This window comes from Mandrillus leucophaeus, unplaced genomic scaffold (assembly GCF_000951045.1).
Source record: "Mandrillus leucophaeus isolate KB7577 unplaced genomic scaffold, Mleu.le_1.0 Scaffold397, whole genome shotgun sequence".
Lineage (NCBI taxonomy): Eukaryota > Metazoa > Chordata > Mammalia > Primates > Cercopithecidae > Mandrillus > Mandrillus leucophaeus.
Genome location: NW_012104220.1, coordinates 3,104,208 through 3,118,282, shown reverse-complemented (window position 1 = coordinate 3,118,282; position 14,075 = coordinate 3,104,208). Strand labels below are relative to the sequence as shown.

Below are 14,075 nucleotides of genomic sequence, written 5' to 3'. Positions count from 1 at the left end.
ATCTTTATAGCTCTCATCTCCAGCTGAGAATTTCCTCCTGGTGGATCTGTTTATGTATGGTATCTGTCATCCCCCGCACGATATCATTTTGGTGAGAGCAGGGACTTTGCCTGGTTTGTGAGCTGTTGTGTCCCCAGCACCCAGAATAGTGCGTGGCATACAGTTGACACAGTCGATTTGTGACATTAATGAAAGAATTTGAATAGTGCCTTACAATTTACAAATTATTTTCAAAATACATCTAGGACTGGAAGCTAGTACATCAAAAGATTTTGGAAAATTCAAAGGTGCATGGGTTTGTCCGCCAGGTGGCAATATTACTGCAAATCTGGGAACACATTGCACTTAGTTTCTCTTATTAGCCAACTTCACAGGTCAGTCATGACCCTGGGTAAAAGCATTCACTCTGTCAAGGGTGCTGCCCAGAAGTAGTTGAGGGGATTTTGGTGGCATTACACAGCCATTATTGCGCACCATTCTTTCCTTTTTATACACTTTCTGTCTCCTCCCCTGTTTTCCCATTTGACTTGCCTCTTCTTTAATTCACTCTTTTCACCTTGTTTCTTTCTCTCCTGCCAGGAGGAGAGCTGGCATACCGAATGCTCCCTGTGTGTCGGGCACTATGTTAAATGCCCTGTATACATGATCTCACTTCATCCTGACACCCTTTGAGAGAAGAATTTTTAACTTAATTTACAGACAGAGAAACAGAGGTTCAGAACAGTTAGCTGACTTGCACTGACTGGGCTGCAAACTTGCAGGTGTGTTGGCCCAGGGCCTAGGAGCTAAGTCTGCCTCTGTCTCCTCCCTGTTCTTTTCACTCAGTCACCTGCTTCTCAAGCTGAAAATGGCACTTAGAAGACCTGCCAAGCTCCCCTGGTGGAATTCAGGTTGGAACAATTGCTACTGGCTGGGATAGCTTACGATAAATTGTTTTATAAAAATTCTGCCTAATAAAATATTTGTGTAACCCTATTTCCACATATTCTAGAAGTCAGGGACAGAGTGCTTCCACCTCAGGACCCACCACATTCAAAGAATGTTAGAGCAGGGAGGGTCCTTGGAGACCATATTGCCCCACTTCCCAGATGAGAACAACTGATTGCCTCTGAATCAGGCCCACACCCTCTGGACTTATTCCAGGCTGAATAAGGACTGTGTTTGAGTGGCTAGGGTGAGCAGATGTGAATAAGAGTGTGGGTTTGTGAGTGTGTGTGTGAGAAAGAGAGAGAGAGAAAGATTGAGAGAGAATGAGAGATAGAGTGAGAGAGAGATTGAGACAGAAAGAGTAAGAGAGAGAGAGAGTGAGAGAGACAGAGAAGGAAAGAGAGAAAGAGTGACAGAGAGAGAAAGAGAGAGAGAAAGAGTGCGTGCTGCTCCTGTGCATATTCGTGGCATTCAGTTTTGCTCCAAGGGAAGGCATGTACAATAGTGAGGGAATGCAGAAGTGAAAGAAAATTGCAGCAGGAACTTTGGCTTGCCTTTTTCCAGAACTTTGGCTGTTACATTTTGTCCAGGGACCAAGGACCAACACTACTGAAAATAAGTTTCTAAGCTGCACACACAGCGTGGAAGTAAGGATTCGTTTAGGAAATGAAACACCGTGTAGGTAGGCTTGGCCTCCCCTCCCTCGCCCTGGCCAAGAGCTCAGGGTACAATATGACAGCCTTGATGTCCTGAGGCTGGAGGGTTTTGAGTGGAGGCAGCCACAGGGGCCCTGAGCACTGACAGCAAAGCAAACAAGCAAAGCTTCCTCTTGAGGCACAGAGGACTGAGACAAGCTCCTCGGGTCCTTCGTTTGGAATCCCTATGATGCAGCGAATGAGCTGTGATTCAAAGAGAGAATATATTGCTTAAGAAATATAAAGATACATGCTTTAGAATATAAAAAGAGCAGGGATTGGGTGTTCTTGGTATAACACCATTTATAAGCCAGATTGTGATAGGTGCGGTGGCAAAATCTAGTTGCTCCCATTATTTGCTCCTCCCTGCTGCCTTAGCCACAGGCTTTTTTCTTGGGTCTGTAAGTGGAAGTGCTATGTGGGAGCTTCAGAAAACCTTCCCTAAACATAGCACATGTGCACACTCAGCCCTCTGTTTTGCTTCATCCTTCTTCCATTCCGCTGCCTAGAAGACAGCTCCTGCCACATTGGCTGATGGGGCTGAGGCCGTTTAGTGTGGAGGAGAAACAGAATAGAACATCATGCACCACCCATGTAGACTTTTAGATGAGTGAGGAACAAGTTGTGTCTTGTTTTATCCACTGTTAGTTTAGGGTTGTCATCACTTAAGTTGAATCTAATTCTAAATAATTCCTTGCCCATATGATTTCATTAAATCCTCATAATAATATTATGAAATAAGCAGTTATTCCCAATTCACAGGTGATAAAATTAAGGTTCAGAGAGGTCAAGTAGCCCACCCAGGGCTCTCTGTGTCCCATACCTGTGCTGTCCCACCACACTCACAGCCTCTTTGGGAACTGTTTATTCATTGACAAATCACTGGACAGGGCCGTCTAAGGCCCAGCCCTGGCAAGTCAACTGGGAAGCCCATTATCAACCAGGGACACAGCCTTCTTCAATGTCTCTAAATCCCCCAGGAGATGCTCACTGTAATCTGTTCTGGACTTTAGAACTCCCAGGACAGGGTGCTGCTCAGAGCCAAGATGACTAATGTCCCTGCAAAAGACGGACGCTGGTTGCACATGTATTTGTGTACATACCTGCAGATGTTAGAGACACAGCATATGGAGAGCTTCTTAATTAAGACTGTTAATAAGTGTGTAAATACATTTGCATTTGAATGTACGTCATAGCATTGCTTATAATGGTGAAAACTAAAAAACGTAAGTGACCAATAATGGGAGATCAGTTAATTTGAAGTAAATTTAGGCCAGGTGCGGTGGCTCACGCTTGTAATCCTAGCACTCTGGGAGGCAGAGGCGGGCAGATCACTTGAAGCCAGGAGTTCAAGACCAGCCTGGCCAACATGGTAAAACCCTGTCTCTACTAAAACTACCAAAAAAATTAGCTGGGCATGATGGTGCATGCTTGTAATCCCAGCTACTCGGGGGGCTAAGGCACAAGAATTGAACCTGGGAGGCAGAGGTTGCAGTGAGCCGAGATTGCACCACTGCACTCCAACCTGGGTGACAGAGTGAGACTCTGTTTCCAAAAAAAAAAAAAGGAAATTTGAACAATGGGATAATATACAGATATTAAAAATGATGCAGATTCTATTTATTGACATGGATGCATGTTCATAGTAAGTTATGCAGTAAATCAGATTTCAAGACAATATTTTGAATACAATTTGTTTGGGTGGCTGCAAACCAAACATTATTGGTGATTATATCCAAGTGATGATTTTTTTCCTTCTGACTTATCTGTGTTTTCTAATTTTTATATAATGAGCACATATGACTTGTATAATTTTTTTAGTGCTTAAACACATTTTTCTCCTAGATGGAATAGGAAGTATCTGGTGGAAAATGAAGCTTTTGGTGAGTGGCTTCCTCCAGTTGGCAGCCACAGTGCCCTGTGGGGAGCCCCTCCCAGAGGGTACAGGGAGTTTGGTTTAGTCCCCTACTCAACTGCCAGTTTGAAATGTTAGTTTGCGAGAGACCCAGGAGATACCAGGGACTCCTCCTAGTCCCCATGTGGCAGGCAGACCCGGGGCCCTGTTGTTTGGGGGTCAGGTACCTGGGGGGGCGGGAGGCCCCCGGCGCCCTCGGGGCACTCTGGCAGCATGGTGAGCTTCTCCCTCGTGCTGCACCTGCAGGACGGCGAAGGGTTGGCCTCTGTCCATTTCTGCTTCTGGAACAGCTGGGTGATGTTTGGGGACACAGAAGGAGTCTTCCAGGGTGTTGAATTGCCACAAGGGTACTCCCTCATGGAAGACAAGAAAATATTCCACAATCAGCCCCAAAGTTGATGACGAATCCCTAGGCATAAGAAATAGTGCCCAACCCTTTCCTCCTCCTCTTTAGACCCAGGTCCTTTCTTATTCTCTTGGAGGCTGGTTTCTGCTCAAGCAATATCAAAACTAGGGTTTTGTTGACTGACTAGGTGTGGGGCTGGGGAATAAACTTCTCTAGCTTGTGGACCGTTCATCTCCCTTTTTTCTCCTAACAGCTCTAGCTGTTGAGAGACACAGCAACCAAAAGAGGAATTTGAAATTAGTCTATTTTCGTCCTTATTGACAGTTTTGAAAAAGACTGAGTGAGAAAAGTTAAAACTATATTGAACTTTTAGGATTCCTGGTGGATGTCAACGGCCCTCGCTAACTCCCTTCTCCAGACTCATAACAATCACGGGGTACTGGCCACTATGTCACTCATGCCATTCAAGGCCCAATTACACAATAGCATAATCCCATTTCCCTCCCTCCCCTCTCAGAAGCCTTTCAAATAAGTTATGGGGAATCATCTGTCAACTCAACATAGAACTTCTACGCTGAGAAATATAGAGCTGTCCAGTGATGCGGGGGCTTCCTAGGAGGCAGTGAATGCCCCGCACACAAGTATGGAAGGAGAGGTGGGGGGGTTGCTGGTCAGAGATATGGAAGTGACCAGAGGAGCAGGATTGAGTGGGGTCTCCCAACGCCTGCCATCCTGAACCCCACCGTCGGGTCCTCCCAGGGGAGCTAGTCTTGTTAGGACAGGGGCGCGTAGGGACTTACGGAAGCCACCCTTCCTTCAGGCAGCGGTTGCCAAAGCCTGGCTTATTCAGGAGGACGTCTGCAAGTACCGTGAGCTGCTCACTGCCCGGCTCATCCATGCTAGATAGAGTGAGACATGTGACTGGGACAGAGCAGACACGTGCCAACAACATGCAACTCAGAGCCTTTACTGGATAGCTGCTGTGTGCCAGGTATGTATTGGAGGCACTGAATGCTGCCTTGGGATGGCTCTAGCTCTCCTGGGAGTGCCGTACGCTGCCCAAACACTCACAGTGGTCTGATGGCACGTCACCTATGCCTCAAAAAGATGGCGCTTCAACCCACTCACCCAAGCTTTGCATTCCTTTCCCCGCTCGTCCTTCCCAAGCAGTCCTGCCTGCCTATCCACTGGGATCACCTTTCCAAGAAGAGGCAGATACATTAAGTTCCTTTCTGCAGGGAGCCCCAAGACCCCTCCCTCATTGGTGAAGGTCCCAGTGAAGAGGGAAGGTCAGGGCCCTTTCAAGCAGTGTGTGACCCAGGCGCCCCAAACCCACGGAGGAGAATGGTGACTCCGAGTCTGCGCACCTGAAGAAGGTGTACTGCTGCCCGTACATCCAGGGGTGAAGGGTCAAGGCAGGGTATTCGCCAAAAGGAGGGATAATGATAGACAGCATCAGAGCCAAAAACACAAAAGTGGCTGGGAGCACGATCTGTGGGAGAATAGACGTGGAATAAACATGACTGTGGCATGGAGACGTCAGGCGCTTGTGCACACACATCTTCATTCTTTTAAACATTTATCCTGCAGCCTCCTAATCAGCCCCTGGTAGAGAGGGTTGGGCTTCTGGGAGAACATAATAGGCAGGGTGTGCAAAGCTAAGATGTGCAGAAGAAAACAGAATGTTCTGGTGGCCACTGAAGAATCTGAATGAGCCCAGTGTTCAGCCAGACGTCCAAGGGCAGTTCAAAGAGTGAGTCATATGACTCGTTGTTCTTTGAACCAGAGCTTCTTTTTCTAAATTAAAAAAACATTAAAAGAAAAAAGAGGACAATGACTTTGATATGTAGGGTCACTGCAACAATGAATGAAAACATGACTTTACCCCTCACTGTAAAAATAAAAACAATATTAACATTTTCACTATTACTCTATTTTCTTTGCTAAGGGAGGTCCAACTTACAAAGAAGATTCATGTTACCAAGAATCAAAATAAGGGTTTGGAAAGCAGGAAGCAAAGCCGGCAGAATCTAAAGAGGGTGCTCCTTGCTGAATTAGAACCCATGTGTGCAGGAACACTCAGGAGAGGAGGGGAAGGCTGGGAGGGGAGCCACTGAGCTCAGCTAAACACCGACCGACAACAGTACCTGTGCCAGGAAGTCCTTGTGACTGCGGATGGTGTGTTGGAATCGCTTGACCAGCAGCGCCTGCACGTGCTGGAGGACCAGCTGTGCCCCTGTGTTGAGCTGTGGGCCTGGGCACTCTGGCTCTGGGGGAGGCTGGCCCTCTGGGTGAGCAGCTGGAGCCCCAGGGGAGAAGACATTGGAGTCCTGGGGTGTCTGTCCGGCCTTCCCTCTGGGACCCAAGCAGGGGTGTTGGGGGTTGATGTTTTCTCTTTTCTGCTGAGCGCCGCCTGTTTTGGGAGATTGAATTAATAATTTGGAAGATGCCTGTGAGGTCTGGATCTCTAATGCCATTTTTTTTTTCCTTACAGCATTGGTTTTTCTCTTCATTTAAGTCAGCAATGAAATACCAGGTTGGTAGCTTAATCATCTTTATAAAAGTCTACTTTCCAGTGTAAATTACTTATACAGAGAAATTATATAGATTCACCTGAAATTGCCTTAAAATTCTCTATGAACATTAAATAGAACGAAATAGCTCTAAAAGCATTGACATGGAGAGGTTTAAAATATGTAACTTAGTTAATAAAAAAAACAAAACTGGCTGGGCACGGTGGCTCATACCTGTAATCCCAGCACTTCGGGACCTGAGGCGGGTGCATCATTTGAGGTCAGGAGTTCGAGACCAGCTTGACCTACATAGTGAAACCCCCTCTCTACAAAAATACAAAAATTAGCCAGGCATGGTGGCAGGCACCTGTAATCCCAGCTACTCAGGAGGCTGAGGCAGGAGAATCACTTGAACCCAGGAGGCAGAGGTTACACAAGCCGAGACTGCACCACTGCACTCCAGCCTGGGTAACACAGCAAGACTCCCTCTCAAACAGCACAGCACAAAACAAAACAAACACACAAAAAAACTAAGGTGCAGGTCAATATGTGTAATACATTCACATTTATGTTTAAAATTCATGTATCGTACACAAAGAAAAACTGACATCTTATGTACACACACACACACAACTGTAAAACTCTGGAAGAATGCCCGCCGACTGTCAGCAGAAGCTGGGGAGGAGAATTGGATAGAAAGGGGGGAGGAAGTGAGAAGTGAGACTTTAGCCTTTTGTGTATTATATGAAGTTTTAAACAACAAAATACATTCACCTATTACCTGTGTACTTAAACAAATGAAAAATCAGAGTCAATGTGGTTCTTTCTGAATTCTTAGAGAATACTGAGAAGTGGTAGAAAAATTAATGAACTAAGAGTTAGGGGACTGAGGTTTGAATATGGATTCTTACAAGATACATAAATTTGGGGAAGTGACTCAATCTGCCTAAATCTGAATTTTCTCAGACTCCTCATCTGTAAAATGAAAGTGAGGTTAGGCATGGTGGCTCATGCCTGTAATCCCAGCACTTTGGGAGGCCAAGCTGGGAGGATTGCTTGAGCCCAGGAGTTTCAGATCAGCCTGTACAACATAGGGAGACCCCGTCTCCACAAACAATTAAAAAAGGAATTAGCCAGGCACGGTGGTGTGGGCCTGTAGTCCCAGCTACTTGGGAGGTGGAGGTGGGAGGACCCCTTGGCCCAGGAGGTCAAGGCTGCAGTGAGCTATGATCGGGCCACTGTACTCCAGCCTGGGTGACAGAGCGAAACCCTATCTCAAAAAAAAAAAAAAAAAAAGGAACATTTCACAGGATTGTTTTGAAAATTAAATGAGATAACACATGGAAGCATGCTCTAGAAACCATTGCAAATTGTCGGTTATGTTGAAGCTATAGTTTATAGTCACTGATTAATGCTCATTTGCCAAACAACTATTGCTGGACACGGAGAGCCTAGAGGACTGTTCGTTGGTCCCTAGCTGCTTTCTTAACCCTCCTCAAGCCCCCCAGGACAAGGACAGTTGTAAAGGGAATTGGGTCAGCTCAGTCATCCTTTCAACTACATTTACCTATGATGTGCCAGGCCTGGGAATGCGAAGGCCGGGTGGCAGCCCCAGCCCTGGTACCTGCAATCAGAGGGGCGAAGTTCTGCCGGTTCTCGGTGCCAGAGCCCCAGTTCTGCCGGCTCCTTCTCCTGATCTGGGCTCAGATTTGATGTCTGCTATGGCTGGCCCTCCCTCTGGGAGGATCCCTGCTGCCCCTCCTTTTTGCTGGCTGATATCATCTCAAACCTCTGAGCTTTGATCTCTCCCCGAAGGCTCCATCCTGACTGGAGCCCACTGACATGGCCAGAGCTAAGGGTTCCAGGCCTATTCAGAATTGCCAGTTTGTCCCTGGTTATCTGCTGCTTTCTAGTTACTGACTGTGAGCCACCCCTTCAGAAGAGGCATTGACCCTTGCTGGAGGCTGCACAAATGTTTCTGATGATTAGGCATAATTGAAACCTGTCAGTAACAATATGAACCTGTGATCAATTAAGCAGCTGACCAATCGTTACCTCCTGCTCCTTGCTCTTGTTACCCAATAAATAACGACGGGCTGCAGAAGCTTAGGGGGCTGCCTTTACTCACTAGAAGCAGGAAGCCCTTTTCTTCTTCTCTTCTTCCCGATGCTAGCCTTTCCTTAAAAGAGTTACTTTGGTTTTTTGTTATCATTTCTATGTTCATCCCTTCGTTCAGTCTTGTAATGACGTTCTCAGGCAGTAACCGTAGTAACCGTGGCAGTCAGCCACAGACCCTGTCCATGCCACGCAATGTGTGACCCCAATGCACAGCTACAGGTTCCTTTAAACTCTGGAGACAAGGTCAGAAAGTGACATCCTCTAAGACTGAGTTAATTCAAAATAAATGTACTTAGCCCTCTGAAAAGTGGCTGAGAGTGTGGCATTGAGCATCCCAGATTTGAGAGCCAAGACCAGAGAGTGAGACCCAGCGGCCTGGGTGACTTTAGGCAAACCCTCCAACCTGTGAGCTCAGTTCCCCCAGAGGCGGCAGACCCCTGCCCTACCCGCTTCATGAGATTACAGTGATAATCAGATAAGACAGTGGATGTTAAGTGCTTTGAGGTAAAAGATGGTTTGTAAACCTTGAGTCTAGAGTTGCTAATTTTTAATCAGCGATCGTATACTGTTTTATAACTTGGCAAGCATCAACTCATTTAATCCTCTCAACAATGCTACAAGTAGATGCTATTATTATCTCCATTTTGCAGATGGGGAAACAGGTACAAAGAGGCTAAGTACTTACCCAAAGCCAGTAAGTTTGCAAATTATGAAGTTCAGGTTTGATGTTCGGTCGGCCTCACTCCAGAAGCTACACTCTTACCCACTCCCCTTGACTGTATCTTTGGAATACCCTGTTCTACGCTTATGCTGACTAAACAGTCCTCTGATGTGTAATTTATTCTGAGAGGGCCTATTTATCAAGACGGAATATTCGGCACAGGTACAAGGCCCTAACTCTTGAATCCAGCAAAGCTTCTGATATAAATTAGCATATTTTCATTCTGGTCTTGGTTAATATAAGTCTTTGACTTTGGGTGAGCTGAGATTATTCAACTTCTGTGTCAGCAGAGCTTGAAAGAAACTTGGGCTATGTGGTGAACTGCTCCTGCCCCCTGGAGAGAACTGCTTCCTGCTCCACCCCCACTCTGCCAGGATGACTACATCTTTTGACTACCACGTGATATACTGGGATGGGCTGAAGCCTATCTGGGCTGGTATATGTGTCCATTGGTAGTTCTAGGCATAGTAGATAGATGTTTGGGATCACTTATGAAGAAAGATGAAAACCAAGTTATCTTAAGAGCTCATTCCAGAATCCCCATAAAGAGGAAACACTCCAACAGGAAAACATTGAAATATGCCACACTGAGAAGAAGGAGGTAACTCATGCTTTAGGAGGTGTTAGGAACCCAGGGGCAGCAAAGGAAAATCGCTGCAAAGCTTTGCCTGCACCAGGGGAGGATTTTACAGTGTGGATGGACGCCTCGTGTTCTATCAGAAGTAGTTGCTGTTTGTGTGGCAGGTAACCCTGTCACATGTCTATCTCCCCACCCTCCAACCTCTGCCGTAAACTCTGCTACACTCACAGATGCTTTGTGTGGCTGTGGGTTTGTTAAAAGTTTATGGAAGGAGCTAGTTGGTGCCCAGGCTGACACATGTAGAAGGGAGACTTCTAGAATCCATAGGAATTTTGGTCCCCATGTTTTCAAAGCCCATAGACCACTAAATAAGGGTTCAAAATGATTTTATGTTGATCTCAAAGGGGCCAGAAGACTGGCATCTGAGTTGTGTTTACTAAACGCTAAGGACTCTGCCAGCTGTCACTCATGCAGACAGGGATGGATCAGAGGCCTGCTGGAGATGACAGGAGGAGATGAGGACGATGACGTGGCAGGAACAAGGGACTGGGGACCCAGCATGAGAAGCTGAGGGACGGAGCTACCAAGCTGACCTCCATAAGAATCCTCATTCATCCAAAGTGTCCCCACCCAGACCTAACTCAGTCTGTTATACCTTTGTCACTCAAAACCATCTAGGATGCAAAGTGCCTACTACTGGGGAGTCAGATACTATGGAGGAATATTTGCCTTCTTTGTTGTTTCATGACTTTTTCCTTAGACTTTTTTTTTTTTTTTTTGAGACAGATTTTGCTCTTGTCACCCAGGCTGCAGTGTAGTGGCACAATCTCTGCTCACTGCAACCTCTGCCTCCCAGGTTCAAGCGATTCTCCTGTCTCAGCCTACTGAGTAGCTGGGATTACAGGTGCGCGCCACCATGCCCAGCTAACTTTTGTATTTTTAGTAGAAACGGGGTTTCACCATGTGGCCAGGCTGGTCTCGAACTCAGGTGATCCATCTGCATCAGCCTCTCAAATTGCTGGGATTACAGGCATGAGCCACCGCACCCAGCCCCTTAGACTTTCAAGATAGAACTTGGGAGGGGGGAGAGGAAGGGGACAAGCCACAGTCTCCAGCACCATACCTGCAAACAGTGGTCCTGAATCAGAATCCTCCGTGACCTTCAGAAAAATCTGTCAAGAAGAAAAAAAGAGAGAATTTTATTTAGTCATTCCTACTCTCAGAAAAATCTAACCCAAGCTCCGTTTTGTTGGGTATTGCTTCATAATGGGAAGAAAACCCATTATGACTCTTTATCTAAGAACATCGTCTTCTATAAATGCAAAAACGTAAGCACACAGTAACCACAACTACATAAAATATGTATGCATACAGAGAAGCGGGAAGTATGCCAAAAATAAAGATAGTTGCTATGCTTGGGTGAGGAATGATGGCTTTTTGCTTTTACACAACTTTGCTCTAACATTAGACTTTTTCAAGGAACCACCACTTCTGGCACTTGACAGAAACCAGCTGGAATCTCTACTTTACCTCTTCCAGGGGAGTGTCAGAAATTCCAAAACTGCTGAGACCAAGGTCAGCCAGCGTTTCCTCCAGCTCTCTGAAAAGGCTAGCATATGCTCTGTGCTTGAAATTCTTACTTGGAAGAAGGAAGATAAGTTCTTGACCAATGCACTCCACCAGCGTTGCCTCTGGAACATGGTGGAGAACTACATCCATCAGCTCATTTACATCCCCTAGGACAAGAAAAAAGACTGATGCCAGCTCTGTTTTCCAGAACCTGGAAGATGGTGAGGTTACCCAGGTTTCCTACTTCTCTCCACCTCCCCTTTGAGGAAGAGGCATTTTGTATCTCGGCAGTGACTCTTTCAGAGGACTGATGCTCCATCAAGTCTGTTTTTCGCTTAGTTGGCCCTGAGATCACCATTGAGAGGCAGAGGGAAATGGAAGCAGAGTCCTCCCCACTAGCCAGCTGTGCAACCTGGGGGTGAGGCGGGGGGTGCAGTCATGCAACTTTCCTGTGCCAGTTCCTCCTCTGTTCAACCAAACGTTCTGTCCCCTCAAGCTATGTTACATTGGGTGGGTCACACTCGAGTTTCCTCATCTGTGAAAAGGAGAAAATAATGGTATCCACTTCATTGTTGTTTTTGAGGACCAGATGAGTTAAACTGCACAAAGCAGTTAGAGAAACACCTGGCACCTAGGTGAGTGCTGGCTGCTATTGTTGTCATTTACATCATCTCGGTAAGAAATCTCTTAGTCATGGTTGTTTTTCATTCTCATTCACTGAAAACTTGAGGGCTAAGTCAAAGTCGTTTTCATTTTTCTGGTCTGTCCTCAGCTATGGGGGACTTGCCCAAGACACAAACCTGGAACCGGTGACCAAGCTGAGTGAGAAGCGCCTTCCCTAAATCATACACCCGTGCCTGCTCTAACTTCTCAGAAGACTGCACAGTTTCTCTTGGGATTGCACCTGCCTCCACAAACAAAACTGAATCCTCAGCTCACAGGAAATGCAGAGGAGGGTTGAGAAGCAATGGGGAGAAGCTGGGGGAGGGGGTAGGATATGGGGTGCATATCATGGACTGTGAACAAGTGTCAGGTATCAACTGTTTATCTGACACATGTATGCATTCAGAATTGAATTTTGTGTACAAGTGTGTATTACCTTAAAATTAAAAATCTAACTGTAAAAACCTCACTTGCATACACTTGAAGAGAGAGTTTTCTCACACATTGTCTTGAGAGGCAGGTCAAAGGGAGAGGGATTCCAGGACTCAAAACACAACTCTCAGAAAGCAGCTCTCAGACTTGAGGACACCCAGTAGGTTCTTTTCTTTTATTGTTGTTTAAAAAATGATCCATATGAAGGGATTTCATGGCTTTCAACCAAAATCCTTCTGCCTAGCTGGATTGGAAGTCTTCTTTATGTCAAATCTGCAAGTTGGACTTGATTGTCTTTAGCTCTGGGGTGACTTCATACGGAGGCTGGAGAGTCCTTTACGTTAAGGAAGCAGCTCTGCCCTAATCGCTCTCCAGGGGTCATGTTCATTGTTCTCTTAGGAAGGAAATTGAACCCAAAGCTGCTGGATTCCCAGGAATTGTGTCTTAGGCATGTGTCAGCCTTTCCAGAAGTAGCTCTGTAGGTCAGCAGGGCTTTGGGCATCTGGGAGGGAGGTCCGTGAGTGTGTGTGTGGTGTGTGGGTGTGTTTGAGTGAAAAGACTTTCAAGGAGCTAACTGAGGATTAAATGATTTTCCCTGTCTTATTTGAGGCCTAACTATGGACTGCATTTCCCACCATTCATGGCATCCCGATTCTATACAAAGAAAATCTTCATTTAGAAATAAAGTAATTGAAAAAAAAAAAAAAAAGAATCATTCAGCCACTCAGGCTTTGTTTCCAACCCAGTTTTGGCAAATCACAGTAACTTAACATATTAGTATTAATTTAAAACAAATATAAACTTCTTGACCAAGATCCAGAGAGTGGGGCGATAGATAACCACAGGAAGGCAGGCTAGGAGGAAGACCCGGAAGTGTCATCCTAAAAAGATGTTTTCTGTTCCTCACAGGGTCTCTCAGTGTAAAGAGAAAGCAGGTGCATGAACCGTGACAACGGCTCTCCGGGCATGTTCCCTCCAGTTGTAATGATAGGACGACACAAATATTGTCCGGTTCTCTTGCTTCACCGGACTTCAGTCAGTAAATTCTTAACATTTAGAAAAAGTTTGTGCTAAATAGAAAAATGTGCTTTTTCTTTGATAAGCAGATACTTTCCCCATTCATTAACTTGTATCAGTACATAAGTTTAGTTTTACTCCTGTGTGGGAATCTGCTTCTCACATGTTCTCTCACATAGAGAGGGGATAGCCTCTCTACTGCAGCTCCCTGGAGATGGGGGCACCCCTGAGAGCTTCAGTGCATCCTAATTAAAGGGAGACTCACTGGGAAGTTGGGAAGCTGAGGGGAGAATCAGGAGTGTAATAGGAGTGTATGCTATTTCCAGACTTGCCATCCACACTTGCAATCTGACTCCACAAGTTCACTGGAAGAGCCGTGCATCACCATGCTTCCACTAGAGGGCGCCATGTCACACATGTAAAAGAAGCTCTCCCCAGACTACGGAATGTGGCCTGGAGCCAGGGCAGGGAGACCCCAGGAATGAAGGCTTACTAAGGGTAAGAGCAGAGTGTATTCCTAATTAAAGGGAGAGGGCCCTTAGGTGCATGTCTTTTAAAATCCCTTTGGGAATGAAGGAA

General features: G+C 46.0%; 1 protein-coding gene across 1 annotated transcript in view; it reads right to left on the bottom strand.

The window, feature by feature from the left end:
• ABCA4 (ATP-binding cassette, sub-family A (ABC1), member 4) overlaps positions 1–14,075 on the bottom strand; it is a 128,540-nt gene that overhangs the window by 33,541 nt on the left and 80,924 nt on the right. The window contains exons 25-30 of the mRNA XM_011991509.1: positions 11,346–11,551; positions 10,939–10,987; positions 6,031–6,296; positions 5,251–5,375; positions 4,684–4,782; positions 3,705–3,891 (exon numbers count right to left, since the gene is read on the bottom strand). Coding sequence (XP_011846899.1) covers positions 3,705–3,891; positions 4,684–4,782; positions 5,251–5,375; positions 6,031–6,296; positions 10,939–10,987; positions 11,346–11,551 — 932 coding nt within the window. The remainder of the gene's footprint in view (positions 1–3,704; positions 3,892–4,683; positions 4,783–5,250; positions 5,376–6,030; positions 6,297–10,938; positions 10,988–11,345; positions 11,552–14,075) is intronic.